At 42.3% G+C, this 17,454-nt stretch overlaps 1 protein-coding gene across 1 annotated transcript in view; it reads right to left on the bottom strand.

Moving 5' to 3' along the window:
• The window catches only part of LOC307257303 (inactive phospholipase D5-like), a gene marked incomplete at its 3' end in the record, with an annotated part of 40,164 nt that overhangs the window by 10,359 nt on the left and 12,351 nt on the right, over positions 1 to 17,454 (bottom strand). Inside the window, exon 2 of the mRNA XM_080036481.1 lies at positions 3,979 to 4,115. Coding sequence (XP_079892607.1) covers positions 3,979 to 4,115 — 137 coding nt within the window. The remainder of the gene's footprint in view (positions 1 to 3,978; positions 4,116 to 17,454) is intronic.

The raw sequence follows: 17,454 nt of genomic DNA, 5'->3' as shown, positions 1-17,454 counted from the left end.
TTCTCATTCTGTGTTGGCTTTGGCACACATCTATATAATACCCCCTTTGCACTAATGCAAACCTGGTTCTAGTTCTGGCCTTGTGCTAGCGCTGGTTAATTGCTGGTTGAACTCTTCAAACTTTGTAACAACTGGTTTGCTCTTCCACAGCGAGAGTGTCACTTCATTATATCACTGTATACATCTCTCCCAGCTAAGACTAGCCCTAACTTTAAAGAGGACCTATTATACTTTTTTGTTTTTTATGACCTATAAACGATGTTATAATGATTTATAGTCATGTTTAACCATACTAGCGTATCAAATAATTACGTACCGTCACATCCCGGCTCAAGGGAAGGACAAAGAGGAAACCACACAAGAGAATTAGTTTAACCAAATTATAATTTATTTAACCAAGTTTAAAGTAATCTAATACATGGTGCGTGAATATCAGTAATCAGTAATGGGTGTGATGTCTGTGTGAGTGAAGAGTGTATGGTGTGTGTAAAGCAGCACTAACTAAACTAAACCAAACCATACATCAAGGGAGGGAGGCCCAAGTGGCTGACTCCTGCAGCTTTTATAGCTCAGGAGAGCAGCCAGCATGGGTGTTTGCAATCAGCAATCAGCTCCTGGAAGCCTGCCAATCAGGAGGTGCCAGAAAACGGTAAGGCTGACTCCCTAATGAAGCTAACTAGAGCCCCAGAATCTCTAAAAATCTTGACAGGCACCTTCTTGCTATTGTCAACTAAGGATACAAAACCCTCTGATATAAATGGAGCATATTTTAAAGCAATATCAGCTGCACTCAACGCTCTGGGTTGCATCTGAAAAGGAGAGACAATTTCGTCAGTACTTAGCTCGGAGCTACTAAGCGGAACAGCTACCCAACGGATTGAGCAGGCCCTGTACCAAAACCCTTTTTTGATTTAACAAAGGGCACTCCTTCTTCCAGTGCCCCTGTCGCTGACAATAATTACAAGTTGTAATAGGATCATTGTTCCCAACTGTGCCTAGCTCTCCCTTTAAAGAACCCCGACTGAAATCTGATTCACCTTTCTCTCCGCTGTCTTTAAGTCCAAACTTTTGTTGACTTTGCTCCCCAAAGATACGTTTGTGTGTTAGACTATAGGGGAGAACGGGGTAATTTGTCACACGGGTTGGTTGTCACAATCGTTATATCTCGGAACCAGAAGGCGCTGTCTGTGAAATTTTGGTATGTAAATATCCAGAATTGGGATAAGAGGTCACCTACATAGTCTTCCTTGGAGTTAGACTGCTGAATTTGAGGTGAGAGGACTGTTTGTGTTTTTAATGTCAAATTGAAAATATTTAGCTCCTCAGTATTTTTCTTCTAGGCTTTTACAGAATGGGTTTATAACAAAACACTTGTTACCCATAAAAAGTGTGAAGGGTAAACTATAGTTTAGATTGTGGTTAGCAAGCTAATTAGTTGTCAGATGGTTGTTGGCATTGATGCTAGCAAAAAATTCAAGTTGGGGTTGGTCGTCACATTTTTGGGGGGGTTGGTTGTCACAAGTTATCCAAAGGCTACAGCCAGAAAAGGAACCCAATAACGAAATAAATTGTCAAGCTGTATCCTCACTGACACCCCAGAAAAGGAAAGAATAGAGCAGGAAAAGGCAGCTAGCATGCAAAGGAAAAAAGGGCAACAAAATCAAAACAACCCAGTGCATTTTTCCATGTATGGTAATGCTGCAACGTGGTGGCGCGCTCCGGCCATGCCCCCACCTTCCTGCTCTGAAATCTGCCCGCGTGCTGCTGAAAGTGTTCCTGAAGGAAGGTAACCAATCACAACGGAGTGGGGTTTGCAGGTGGAGGGGGATGGGGGGGGGGGGGGGTGGAGATGGCCGAAGCGAAGTGTTGACAGAGCATAGTTTTTTGTGATGTGACTCGTGTCAGGTTGCTCTATAGCAGTTTTTAACAAGAAAGTAAGACCAGAAAAGTAGTATAATAGGAGATCTTTAAGCACAACAACAGCAACAGACAACCTCGCATTTTTAAAAGCCTTGCTAGTGGCTTTGCTTAGTTTGCGATAGCCTACATAGGCAAACATATAAATATATACTGCAAGTCTGGTACTGAAAGCCATGTTTCTCCACTTCCACAAGGCAACTGTAGATCGATACCAACCTGCTTATCAGCTTATGTGACACCAGGCAATTACACATGTAGCCTACATCATCAGGGATACGTTGGACTGCCATTTGGATTCCCTGAAAGGGGTCATGTTTTAATGCAATCACTGCTGAAGTTGATCGTCCTCAGTAGGAAAAATATTTATCAAATGATTTATGTGTTTGACGCACAGTAGCAGCAACCCATCTCCGGTCTACTGTTCCCCGAGATACAAGAATTAGCACAGTTCATTATGCAGGGATAAATAGATTAAATATAAATGTACATAACAAAACAACCAGCTATGTGTGACATGTCTAAAGGCAAACAGGATAACTGCTGAGTCATGGGCTGCCAATAAGCTCAGAAAAGGCTTTTGTTCCTGTTAAACAGGAGAGTAATGGTGCATCAGTCTGCTGTATTTAGATTATTCACTGAATAATCTACGTTTTCGGTAGAAAAAGTCTTGTATTTCATCTATAAATTAATCACTTGATAACTTTTACTGATGCGCCCTTTGTGTAAGGAATGACAATGGCTGAAAAGGGCTTCGCGTGTGTTTCCTTTGATTAATTAAAATAACCTTTAGGAATTCACGTGAGCGTGAGCGAGCCTCAGTGCTCTCTCTCTCAGTGTCCCTGTCATAGTAGTCTTTCAAATTTTTCTGTTGCTTTGGGCAAAATACTCTGTGAAATCATCAATTATGTTACACTGTCAGATGACGCATGTCACTGTAAAACTTCATCGTTAAGCTTATGGTAGGCTATATAAATACCAATGCACACCTATCTGGAATTTAGTTTGTTGTTGAACTATCAAGTCGAGACAGCAATCCAATAACAGCAGATGGATCTATTAATCTCTCACTCATTGCAACCCCAAATCAACCTTGATACCCGCTTCTTCTTCACCCTCCCTTCCAATCATCCCTCTCTCAGCTTCTTATGTATCTTTCACACTCAACCCCCAGAGCTTTGGGCTCCTTCAGAGCAAGAGAAGAGGCCAATTCAGCTTTACAAGTCGGGATTACTCTGGCCTGAAGGCGTTTTCTGAAAAGGTTGTTAAATAGATGATTGGGGGAAAGAGGAGGGAGAGATCAGATGAACAGACATACAGAAAGAGAGAGAGAGAGAGAGAGAGAGAGAGCAAGAGAGAGAGAGAACAAGAGAGAGAGGGAAGTTGTTCAAAGCTGAATGCAAAATTGGATGATAAGAGTCTGATGGAGGGGAACCAATAGGGACCAGAGAAAACGACTGCTGATCAGCCATTTTCACTCTGGACCATCCGGACATGCTGCAGTGTTTTTTTTTTTGTCTTTTTGTCTGGGGATTCATATTCTTAAAACTAAAACAGGAGTAACTTTCAGAAGAGCCTGGTAATCACTTCATGGCAGTGGGGGAGGCTACATAATCACTGAGTATTATATTTAAGACAATGGTGTGTAGTACTCTCCCTAAATAAAGGCAAGTAATGCCTTTGGGTCTGCAGCCTCTACACTGCAGTTGCGCCGGCGGTGGGTTAGACCTGCTGGATTGCAACAAGGCTAACATTAGCTTATAATGTTACAAAGCAGAATAGACTGGATCTATTAGGGGGAAAAAGACTGTTTAGTTTGACTTCGAAATTGTTGTAATATCGTGAGTATTATAAGCCTGCTGTGCAGTGTTTTGGTGTCTGGGAATCCTTCCCTTTCACAGATCTGTTACCTAAATAAGACTTCCTGGATCAAATTGTACTGTATGTCTCACTGGCACCTGAAGCTTCACACCACCACCACCACCGGGTTTTAACACAAGGCTGTGACAAGGGGTCACAAGAACAATCCCAATTGTATGTTTGTGGTTCTGCATTTCTCACCTGCATTCCCTGCTACAGTTCTCCTCTGTGATCCCGTCTTCGTCTTCACCCCAAATGTCCACAGCTGAGAAAATTAACACCATCAGTATGGCGAAGCAGCACACCAAGGCAAAGATCACAATGCACTTCTGCTGAGACTGCAAGAGAGAGAAGAGAACATTGATTTCCAAGGTGTGTTTTCGACTCTTCATCACTAAAGTAAAAACAAAGGCCAAAGTGGTTCAACCTTGGCTCCCATTAGCTGGATGCCCTGGCTGACTTAATGCACAGCTCAGCAGGTCATTACATGATATAGAGAGGAATTTAACCCAAAGATGTGGAGGGTCTATGTATGACCTTGTAAGGTCAGGCTTTCATACATACAACATGAGGCAGGGAATGATGACAAGAAAGGAAGGAAGCAAGAAAGAGAGTTACGAAGAAGGAGCGCACAGAAAATAAGGAAAATTAAAGAGAATAAGCTACAAAGCAATCAATAAAAAATACCTTATCCAATAGCTTTCATTAACATTAAATACTTGGACGTTCCTCATCCATCAGCTCACTTCAGTCAGTTTTTGCTCATTGTACGGAAGCCGTGGATGGCCATTCTCGTAAACAGTTTTTGATTCCAAACCATTTAACAGCCGGTTTCCGCTCATTACTTGTAATATTAGGTTCTGCTTGTTCAATCAATCATCTTGTTGAATCAAAAACAATGCTGCTCTCGGCTTCCGTACCTATTTCATGTATTGTTGACCGCTTAGATATAATTAAAAATACAACATCTGTAACTTATCAGTAAAACAACCCATCTGAATGCAACATGACCCTCCAGTATCCATTATTGTTGACAGGAAGTGGGAAAATGTTCCTACTACCACTTCCTCCCAGGGGATTTGTGGCCCATCGAGGACTTGGTGGGAACAAAAGCAAATAACTGTGCAAATATCTCTGTTGCGCTGTGTTAGCTCATAAAAACAAACCCTCTGTTATTATTACAACTGCAAAAATATATGAGCCTCAGGAGCTATAGGATTTTCAGTATTACCAGTTCATGGATTCCTTCTGCATGCTTTGTGTTTAATTGAAGTCATAAACCACTGAATAAACTCTAACACTGTGGCACCTGTGCCTTGGGCAGGTTCATGTCATCACACCTTAATGTCATGGACTTGTGGCACTGTATAAACTGCAGGTGGCGCTAGCTTGTAAAATGAGAATAGAACAGACCCTTTTCACCCACCCTGCCTTCTGGAAATAATGATCAAGTGAAAGTCATTCGTTTTGCCAGATATGATTCAAAGTAAATGTAAATGCTGCCAGCGAATATGTTCAATGGCAGCATTTTGTCATTGATGAAAGTGCCATATTCTTGTACCACACTTTGGTTAAGGTTATGGGAAGATTGTGGTTTTTGAGTCAGTGTTGACCTTTTGATACATGACATCAACTGACAATAGTCATGAATTCTCTAAGCGTAAGCAAGTGCTGTGTATGCTCAAACCTAACCATTAAAACATTAACTATACAATCAAGTTAGGGAAAACAAGTGAAATGTATAACTTATCAGTGTTTTGCAGATAAGTTTTGACACAATTGTGACATGGACAGAGACATCTCATTATGTTAATGTTAAAGTCATTTTGTGCAGCAAATTAGCTGTTAACAAATTCCTGTTAGGCATGGTTCCTTTCAAAAGCATAGTGTACAGGTGCAACCAATAACAGTAATTATGGCTCTTCTCAGTGTGTTAAGCCATCAGTGAACTAGCACATTTTACACCAGGGCCCTGAAACAGGTAAACATTAATATAATACAATGGTTGACTGTCTTTTACACATCAATGCTGGAGAGTTAAGACGTAGGTATTGATTACTACTTGATACTATAGTCATTATTATGCTCTACTTTTCAGTGGTAAAACTATATAAGCTTATGAGATCACAATTTAAACTCTTGCTCTAATTTTAAGAATTAATCATTCTGATCATTATTATGATAATAAAGTATTAATTGAATAATATTGTGCTGAAAGTCAACAACACAGCATGAAATGTGTATCCATTGCAGCCTCAGGTCGTAATCACTCATGCTGTCAATGTAGCGAGAGGCTGGTGTACCGTAGATTTGACCCACTTACAGGGAAACACCTTTGTAAAACAATAACAAATGTACCCGATCCCTTTGAAACTCTCCAGAAGAGCCAAAACTAATTACCCTTGAGTGCAGCAGATCATTAGTGCTGTCAGCTACACTCCACTCATTATCCTCGGAAGACAAATCTCATATCAGACGCTGTCGACCTTTGTGAGCCGCACCAACACAGAGCTTTGGTTATTTAACAGAGTTAGTTGCAGCTGAGGACACTCATGCACATATTGGTTCTCATGTGGGAATAGAATGAATCAGTGCCATCCAGTGAATCCAAAGAGACCAAAGAGACACTATATATTCAGCCTCACACTCTCATATTCACACAAGCATCTGTCTGAGCTGATGTCTAACGAGGGAATTGTGTTGTTTCTGTTTCCTGGCAGTGGTGGTGGGTGGAATATTATACCAATTTTCTATGTGCAGCCACAGTCTGCCCAACCAACTCATTTAATCTTTCAATTCTCTGTGGCTCATACCGTTGCAAAAGCTATCCGAGAGGTTAACAGCAGCATGAAGGTTAAAAGGAATGACCAGCTGACCGTAAGGCCACTGGTTCACATCAACAAAGCTGACTGGAAAAATGTATGTGAAGGGAACATGCATCTGTGTACCTCTGAGCATCTGCTATTAGAGAACCCCAGGCACTTAACAAACGCGCACTCAGCATTTGTGCAGGGTAAATTGAGGTCAAATTAAATATGTCACTCATCGCCTACACGATAAGGACAGAGGTCTACCTGTAGGAAACTCAAGCACTGCATGCGTTTCATTATTCCAGAGTTCAACTACTGCAGCTGCAGAATTCTCATGTGGTTTGACGTGCACATGCATTTTGGCAAATACACAGTATACTGTATATTTAAAGGGTTAGAAGTGTTCACTATTGGGACGGTGACACCTGACACTGGAGCACAGCCTGGGAATCAATGCACTATTTCAAAAAAACAGGCAACATGAATCCTTAACTGTCCACAGGGATAGGTCCCACCGGGTTACATTATTAATTGTTTCGTTCATAAATTAATATTTGTGGGGTTTCCAAAAACACCACTTTCATCAGCAACATTGGGAGGTACAGTTAATTAAATGTGAGGAAGTTCCATTTTTTCACCAGAACTTAAGATAGCCATTAGTACAAAAAAAGAGAGAATTTGTGAGACAGCTCATCTGCAGTTTTTAAGAGGAGGATGGCTCCATGCCAGTGTTGCAAAAAAAAAATACAGTCACTGTTACTCTCTCTCTCTCTCTCTGCTTCTCTCTCAATTATTATTTTTTGCACGCGGATGCTGGCAGACAGAGGTGAGGCCAGGCCAGAAAGGGTGGATGTTTATATACAAGATCAGAGGCAGAACTTGTGTCTGCCCTTTACTCCACAACTCTCTGTCAAACCTCTCAGGCGTTTTGAGTCTGCCCTTTGCCATGTGTTGAAGGATTGGCCAATCACATCAAGTGCAAGTGAAATGGAGAACAATGTGCTCTTCAGAGTTTGAGATCAGACTATGTGTTGTGCTATGTCACTGTATAGTGTGCCAAATCAAAAGTAGTGCAGAACTATTGCAGTGAGCCGCTTGGTTTGCGAGTGTGATGCAGAGGTCATGCAGCTCCCGTGGCTTTGGAAGCACATTTAAGGAAATGTAAAGTGTGCCTGCAGGAAGCATGAACGAGTTCCTCCAGAGTACCGTCTGAAAACAGTGTCAGGTGCCCAATTATCCTGCTATGAGTGTTTCCTCTTTGTCAAGGCATGGTGAGAACAAAGAGCCAAGCTGCTCAGAGGGAAAATGAAAAGTTTACACCACAGCGACTTCACAAGAGAAGTCTGTTAGAACTACAAACAACATGTCCTTGTCTAATGTGTTTAATTTGCACTGCAGATGTTGTATAGATGCCCGGCTCATGAGGCGAGAATAAGAACACCACAAGCCTTGTGACGGGGTGAGTTTTGCTGGCATCTCGACGGCCAGTTTTGTTTTTAGCACAGCCAGTTTCCCATCTATGGGAATCATTGTTTTTGGAGAAGAGAGAGAGAGAGAAAAAAAATAAAGGGTAAGAAGAGAAAGAGAGGAGGCATTGTGGTGTCATATTATTTATAACTGCTGCTGATAGCAATATTCACTGTAACTCACAAGTACAGTTGTGCATTATTATAAGACGTTGAGAAATTGCTTTCAACACACGTCACTACAACCTATGAAGTTGGCAAAAAAAATCATGAGCCAACTCTTCTGTATGCTGATCACTAGTCTCTGTGCAATCTGGACACTTGAGATGTTAAGTGCACCTTTTCATCTCTCTCGCAATGTCACAGTACCCCCCCCCCCCCCCCCCCCCCCCTTTGGCTGCATCCATCCTCAGTTTAATCACATTTGTGATGGGCAAAGTGTCCTCTGTGAAAAAATGCATGTCCTGTTTTTTGCTTGCCCTTGTGGGCAAAGGCAGATGGTCCACACAAGCTGCTGAATGTTTTTGATGTGGCTTAGACAAGCTGGGTTTGTATATGATGCAAAGGGTTAAAGTTCATTCTGCAGTCATAGATATACGTACGTCACAGGCTTAAAATAGTAGATAGTTCAGCGTTGGATTTCACCTGTTGATTGCCACCACTGCAAAATTAGACAAAGCTATCCGTAATCTAGCAGAAAGCAATTTCCGTGCACTATGTTGTGTACACCAACAATATTGTATCACACGGATAGGATCATGTAACACTTCAACCATATGAATATTTCAATATATTCATGCATGTGTTTCCTAGTTGGGTATTGAAATATTATTATTCTAGTGATATATCATCCCCCACTCAATATTATACAACCGTTGAATAAAAAATGTAATAACCCCATCATACCAAATTAGGCTCACAAAGTGTTATTTTCACATGTCATTATTATCAGGACACTGCATATTGTTGTGTGTATATGTTTGTTTAGAGTGTGCACTTTTAGGTGTAAATTTCACATGGCTGCTGATTTTGATCATCTCTATGCTGTTATCGCCACACAAGGAAATTCACTTCTAGGGTTATTCATCTGAATTTGTTTATCGCTGCAGGGATGTGGAGGAGCAGTTGCAGGGGAAAAGGATGATGAAACACTCTCCACCTCAAAGCCGCATGGTGCAACTGCAGATTTGGCTTCTGCGCTGATCTTTACCACCAACTGATTTATCACAAACACAACACTCCCATGAATCTGCTAAGGGGGAACTAAATGATTACAAAAACATTCATGGGAAAAAGAACAGCAAGATTTGGAAGTGGCAGGTGTCTCTCCCCAGACTAGCATGATGCTGCACAATGAAAGCCCAAAGGAATTTGCTCAGCTGATCCCCCTCCTGGCAACCAAACACACCACAATTATACATACGGGTCAGAATTCAACCTCCCCACGAAGATTGGAAAGTCCAGGGGCCTCATTTATAAAGGTGTGCGTAGGAACCATCCTAAAACATTGCGTCCGCACAAAGCCAAAAATGTGCTGCGCCAAAAAAAAATCAGATTTATAAAACTGTGCGGCGCACACTTGCACGCAATCTTCCCTTTATAATTACCCACCTGCGGTGAATTGTGCGCAGACGATCTCCACCGTGTCCTCCCACTTCACCTCCCAGTTTCATCCCACAATCTACCATAAATGGCGAATGCTAAACAGCTCCTGAATATGATGACGCTCTTAATAAGCACGGAATTTTGACTGACATGAGGAAAAAAGGGAGGCAACCGGCCGCAAAGAAAGCGACTGAGAAGGAAGAAAGCCTGTGACGTGCATGTGCTGCAGTAAAGGTGCGAACACACTACACATGTTACACGCGTACAGACGCGTATAAAATCGGCTATTTTTCCATAGGGAACCATTGGTTTACGCGCGTACATGGCACGTAGATGCGTCACTCGCGCTAAAGCAACATTTTAGCCGCGTTAGCTGCGTATGAGCCGCGTATATACGCAGCTACGCGCGGAGTTCAAAAAATTTAACTTTTTACGCTCCTACGCATGACGATTAGCCGCGTTGGCCAATCAGCGTTGGGCTTGACCCGACGTCACATACATTGGCACAGTCGGAGAACAGTGTACTGTACACAGAGGCTGATGAGAGACACCGAGGAGGAAAATGTATTGCAGGCAGCCGAGCCGGTGCTGTATGACAGCAGCTCGGGAATAGAAGACGTGGGGAGAGTAAACCAGGAGAATGGACTTCCTGGTTAATTCAGTGAATATGTGCGGCTGTGCTTTAGCCGATAAAACAAGTTAGCGCCGAATAGCATTAGTTAACTCACCCGGTTGTGTGCGGGTGGCTAGCGCCTCATATTATGAACCCAAACATGACGGCTATGTCCGTGGGACTTTCACAACAAGTACAGTGAAGCACCGGTGTTGATCTACGCCAGCCACGGTCCCCTGTCACAGCCAGGTAGGGTAATGTTGGCTACTTGGCTTTATGTTGTGCCGCCGTGCACCGATGCTGCTGTAACTGTGTTTGTTATGTAGCTGCCGTGAATATGCAATGCTGTTTTAATGCTAGGCTATTTGTGCTGTTCAGTTTGTCTTTTGGCCGTGTTGTTGGCCGTGTTGTTGTTGTTTTTGTGCGGACATGCACGCTGTTGGGTCGGGTCTGATCGCAGCCATGGTTAATTAGGGGAAATACAATATCGGGAGGGAGACTACGCGCGTAGAACCATTTTTTACACAAAATGATCAAGCAACATTTTAGCTGCGTTACGCACGTAAATCTTAAGGTGAGAACACACCGGGCGCGTTGGGTGTGGTGGGCGCGTTGAAAAATCCTATTTTTGCATAGGGAACCATTGGTTGGGGCGCGAGGATCCGTTGGCCGCGGCAAAGCGTTGCTTTGGGCACTTTGGGCGCGTTGCCAAAGCGTCACCGCGCCGGCAAAGCGTCAAAAAGCGTCACCGCGCCGGCAAAGCTTCAAAAAAAAGATGAAAATATTGAACTTTCAACGCTCCGGCGCGTGACGTTTAGCCGCGTTGGCCAATCAGCGGTGAGCTTGACCCTACGTCACTGGCAGAGAGCCGGAGGACAGAAAAATCTGAGACATAATGGAGGCGCAAATAATCACCGCTGTGTGTGCGAGACCGTGACAACACAGAGGCAAACACCGAGTAGGAAATGTATTTACGGCTGGCTGCCTGGTGCTGTATGAAGCCGCTCGGGGTTACAAGACGTGGGGAAAGTGAACCAGGAGCAAATAATCACCGCTGTGTGCGAGACTGTATAAACACCGTGGAGTTAATGCGGCTGGCTGGTGATATGAAGCCGCTCGGGTGGGGAAAGTGAGCCAGGAGAATGGGCTTCCTGGTTAATTCAGTGAATATGTGTGGCTGTGCTTAAGCCGATAAACCAAGTTAGCACCGGTCGGATAGCGTTAGCTAACTCACCCGGCTGTGTGCGGCCACCACCTCCATATAATGAACCCAAACACAACGGCTAAATCCGGGGAACTTTCACAACGAGTACAGCGAAGCACCGGTGTTTATGCCTGCCCTATAGGCTATCTACGCCAGCCACGGTCCCGTCACAGCCAGGTAATGTAGGCTACTTGCCTTTATTTTCTACTGCCCTGTGCACAATGCTGCTGTAAATGTGTTTGGTATGGTGCTGCCTTGCTGTTTGTGTTCATTTCCGAGTGGCGTGAATCTGCAATGCTGTTTTAAGGCTATTTGTTCCGTTCACTTGCTGTTTATTTGTTTTTTGGCACAATTGTTGGCCGTGTAGGTGTTGTTTTTGTGTGGACATGAACGCTGTTGTGTCGGGTCGGATCTGATCGCAGCCATGGTTGATTAGGGGAATAAATATATCGGGGGAGACTAGCTGCGTAGCTCCGTTCCTCGGACTCCCACAAAAGATAGAGCGCAGCGATGGGGATTATCTCAGCCATGGTTGATCAGCAATAGAAAAAGCGGGGTGAAATAAGTTTCGTGCGGGCTCATCTACGTAGGCCATGACGTAGGCGCGTTGCTTTTGGGCGCGTTGGACCATTTTTTGACACAAAATGACCACGCGCCAGATCGGGCGCGTTGGTCGCTTTGGCCCAAAGCGCCAACGCGCCCGGTGTGTTCTCAGCTTTACGCGGGTAACGCGTGTAGTGTGTTCGTACCTTAACTGTCACACAAACACACACACACACACACACACACACACACGCGTGCTTATCACATATCATGATTGGCACAGTTGTTATAGTCTTTGTAAAGCAGTTTCGCCCACCTTTGTGCTGTATGCAATATCACGTATTAGTGTAGCCTACCTGTATTACTATATGTAGGCCTATAGCCTATAAAATGGTGTGACAAGTGAAATAATGCCTATAGTCTATTTGAGAGCATTGTTTATCTCCTGTGAGATCCACACATTTCCAACAACGTCAGATTATAGTTATAACTTCCAGGGTGAATTGTTATGGGAAAGAGATGCGTGTAATGATTTGCTAAATTCATAACATGATTTTATCTAACGAAATATACAGTTTTAATTAATATCTGTTGGGCTTAACTTTGTACAAAACTACTTTTTACACACCTCTTAAAATTTGCTCTCCCGCTGGCCACTCACGGAAACACCTCCCGACGTATAGGACAGGCTATTATTATAAAGTAGCGCTATAAGATTCAACGTATAAGATAAAACCAAAACATGTAGACCTAGGCTACTTGATAAGTAATTCAACCTACATCACAACTGCATGCCACAGTAGCCATATATTCGCAACTAAGATTGTACATTTTATTGACTAAATATATTGGGTGCCAAGCATCATTTGTCTGGGTTTTTCTGATGACTGAGCTTTATTTCGTGTTGTTGCCATTGAGTGTCGCTGATTCCCCGAGTCAGGAAAACCTTGCGGTAGCTCTACGCATGGTCGAAAGTTGGCGTGGGAATACGCACACTTCTACGCAAAGAATGTTTTTGTAAATACCAACCTTTGTCGCACATTTTCCCGCACATTTCTGTCCGTCTACGCAAGGTTTTTGTGCGCCGCAAGCTGTATAAATGAGGCCCCAGGAAACGCGGTTCATTTCTGGTAAACAGTGTGGCTCTATCACTTTCCGTCCCTCTTCTGCTTTGTGTAATGAGATTAGCCAGATTTTATAATGTCATGCTCGTCGTTAGACTGTGTTTACAGCCCGGCTCCAGACCAGTCGGAGTCTGGAGTCCTGTCTCCTCTTTCTATATCTGTCTCTGTTTTTTCTCTTTCGTTTAATTGAAATCGCTCTTTACTGTTCCAAGTATGACAAATACAAAACCGAGTATAGCATGTTCCTGTTCAGTTTTATTAAGTCCTGTATCAGTGGTGACTGGACAACTTTAATGGAGGAATAGATTAATGCATTTCCTGCTTGTTGACAATAAAATGACAATTATGGTTATGGGCCTGGCGATTTCCTGGAATTTCACGTTAATCTATTCCTTTTATGACACATCACAACACAAATTGTGAGGGTTTAGTCATGTAAGAATCTTCTGAATTTCTGCTCCATCCCCAGTCAAAGGCCAAACCATCGCTGTTAATATCGTAGACAAAGTGCATTCAGGTACTGTTCTTCTAAAGCGGGCTCTAAAAAGCTGCCAATTGTATGTTATGTAGCACATAAACCCATTTGGCCTATTAAAGTATCAACACATTAGCTCAACTGTTTGCCCCCTGCACATGAAATTGTCTGGCTGCTGTACTTCAGAGTGCTAATCCAACTCCAGGCTTCAAAGGGTCCCTCCAGACAACCATGACCAAACATCAAACGTGCTGTCTATGCCCTTTATCTTATTTCTATTAGGGTGAAAAAAATTGCTTCTCCAACCTCAAATATTCTCAGGTAACAGTGGATAATTTGATCCTTCATTTTAACTTACCCAGCCAATAGCTCTACTTCCTGAGAGCCCCCTGTACCCCGAAGATATACTGTCCTGCTTTAAAAATCGTTCTTATTCAGAAAGTGTCATAGCTCATTTTCACTGTCTGTTTGTCGAGGTGACACTGGCGTTTCACTCCAGGCTGTGTAGGTAAAGGATGGCTCTGAGGGAATCAAATCAATGCTGAAATGAGGGATGTTGAAGTTGACACAAAGTCTGCCACTTTGATATAAGCATTACGCATATAAATCAAGATGTGTACATACTGTATTTAGAAGATGTAGTGGTTCAAATTGAAAGACTGTGCAGCAGAAAAGACTAAAACAAGCGTGCAAACAGACTGGTGAAGAACTTAATTTGCTATTTGTATGAACCAAACTTTGATTATAACCATTAATTATTATTAGTTATAATTATTATTATATTATTAGCATTAGCAATTATCAGGCTAATGAAAGTGGTTGGATTTTTATTTTTTTTATTTACGTTTTACCTTGTCAAGGCCGTTTGATAACCAAGACAATTAAAGGTGTTGTAAGCGGAATGGTTCTTTTAGCTAACTTCCTGTCAGTTACTGCAGTTAGCAGTCCCCTCGCTCGTCCCTACGTCACCACATTAATGCACTGTGGTCTTTAAGCAGCAAGTTATCTAGCATCATCTCAGATCCATAAGTGTGATAAAACATGATAAAAACCATCAAAACAGACATTGGGAAGGATTTTTACCTGCTCCGCCATTGTAGGCACATACACATTCACCCATCTGTTGCTCTGGCATGCACCGGCAGTGAGACCATGGAGTGTATACTATACATTCATATGAAAAAGTTTGGGAACCCCTCTCAGCCGGCATTATAATTGACTCTGCTTTCACACAAAAAAGATAAAAGTGGTATGTCTTTAATTTACCAGGAACAGCTAAGTACTGGGATGTTTTCCAAACAAAGATTTTTTGAAAAGCAGTATTTAGTTTTATGAAATTAAATAAAATGTGAAAAACTGGCTGTGCAAAAATATGGGAACCCCTGTGGTCTTGCTGATTTTAATGCATGTAACAGCATGTAAAACTGAGGACTTTAAACACAAAATTGGTTGGATTATGTTGTTAAGCCTTGAACCTCATATAAAGGTCTGTTTAATCATGATAAAAGGTATTTTAGGTGCCTAAATGCAAGTTCCACTTCTCTTTGACTCTCTCTAGAAGTGAGACAGAATGCGATCATCAAAACAGCTCCCAAAAGATCTTAGAAACAAAGATTATTCATTGTCATGGTTTAGGGGAAGGCTACAAGAAGCTTTCCCAAAGGTTTCAATTGTCAATTTCTACTGTAAGGAACGTTGTCAGGGAATGGAAGGACACAGGCACAGTTGCAGTTAAACCCAGGCATAGCAGACCAAGAAAAGTACAAGAGCGGCATATGCGGCGGATTGTGAGAATGGTTGCACACAACCCAAAGATCACCTCCAAAGACCTGCAAGAACATCTGGCTGCAGATTGTGTATCTGTACATGGTTCTACAATTCAGTGCAATTTGTCCAAAACATCTGTATGGCCGGGTGATGAGAAGGAAGCCCTTTCTGCGCCCACGCCACAGATACAGTTGCATGGAGTATGCGAAAGCTCATTTAGACAAGCCAGATTCATATTGGAAGAAAATTCTTTGGACTGATGAGACAAAAATTAAGTTATTTGGTCTTTATAAAAAGCAGATGTTTTGGTGCAAATTGCGCTGAATTGTTGAATGATGTACAGATACACAATCTGCAGCCAGATGTTCTTGCAGGTCTTTGGAGGTGATCTGTGGGTTGTGTGCAACCATTCTCACAATCCTCCACCTATGCCGCTCCTGTTTTTTTCTTGGTCTGCCATGCCTGGGTTTAACTGCCACTATGCCTGTGTCCTTCCATTTCCTGACAACGTTCCCTACAGTCGAAATTGACAATTGAAACCTTTGGGAAAGCTTCTTGTAGCCTTCCCCTAAACCATGACAATGAACAATCTTTGTTTTTCAGATCTTTTGGGAGCTGTTTTGATGATCCCATTCTGTCTCACTTCAGCAGAGAGTCAAAGAGAAGTGCAACTTGCATTTAGGCACCTAAAATACATTTTCTCATGATTAAACAGACATTTCTATGAGGTTCAAGGCTTAACAACATAATCCAACCAACTTTGTGTTTAAAGTCCTCAGTTTTACATGCTGTTACAGGCATTAAAATCAACAAAACCACAAGGGTTCCTATATTTTTGCACAGCCAGTTGTTCACATTTTATTTTATTTCATACAACCAAATACTGCTTTTCAAAAAATCTTTGTTTGGAAAACATCCCAGTACTTAGCTGTTCCTAGTAAATTAAAGACATACCACTTTTATATTTTTTTTGTGAAAGCAGAGTCAATTATAATGCCGGCTGAGAGGGGTTCCCAAACTTTTTCATATGACTGTATATGAGTGAGACGCGTGTCGGTTTGTAGCATTCTGTCTTCTGATTGGATAAAAATTTCGGTATACTACAATAAGTTTATTTGCCGATTACATGCAAAGCAGCTGACTGAGAGATCGGCTTTATGAAACGCGCACATTATGTAAGTGATCACTGTATTTATAAAGAGCGATTTTACACTTATATTAACATAAATAAACCGCTTACTTCACCTTTAAATGTAATAACAGGCTGTGTTTTATTGTCCCTTTGACCTTTGTCACTTTGATAACCTAATAAATACTGGGGAGAAAAAGAGTGCAGAAAGAAATGTAGATACATGGATCTCTCTATCTAAGAAAAGTGCTGCTCCTGCCTTGCCATGCTGCCAGTTTGTCTCCTCTGAGCCGTCACCTCCTCCTGCCTTATGGGAAATGACATGGAGTACTCCTCTCCAGAGGAACAATGTTCTCTAAGTTCATTTCACTGACTGCCCCTCCAGGTCTCCTGAGTGAACCCAGGGCTCTAAGTGCACAATCACAGTGACTTTACAAGGATGTCACTTAATAATGATAGGTACTTGTTCACAGAGAAAGAGAGAGAGAGAGAGAGAGAGAGAGGGAGCTGTGTTTATGAAGATTCCCTGTTGTCCAGGCAATGCAATTTCTGGTAAGATGAACGCAACTTGGTCTTGCTGTGCAAAATTGGAAAGCTTTTAAAGGAAGAACAATTGAAGAGAAAGCCTCTTGGATGAGTTTCAGACCACAAAGAAAATCCAGTTTACTTTGAATTACAAAGTGTGCTAGCATGGTTTGGCTGAGATCCCTTTTTCCATCTCTGGTTAATTTAAAGTAGTGATTGTCATAGCTTGACGCCACTGGTCAAATAAAAGAAAGAAATGGATGACCAGATTCTCGGAGCTTGGTGTATAATGGCTGGAAGCCCAGACATACATGTATTTGAAGATTTTCCACTATCAGTCTGTTTGACAGCTCTGTCGAGTCTTGTGCATCTGTTCACTTTCTTGTTAAGGACCATGGAACAGGAACTTTAACTAT

Source organism: Ammodytes marinus, assembly GCF_949987685.1.
Source record: "Ammodytes marinus genome assembly, chromosome: 11".
NCBI lineage: Eukaryota > Metazoa > Chordata > Actinopteri > Uranoscopiformes > Ammodytidae > Ammodytes > Ammodytes marinus.
This window is presented reverse-complemented; position numbering and strand designations above follow the sequence as displayed.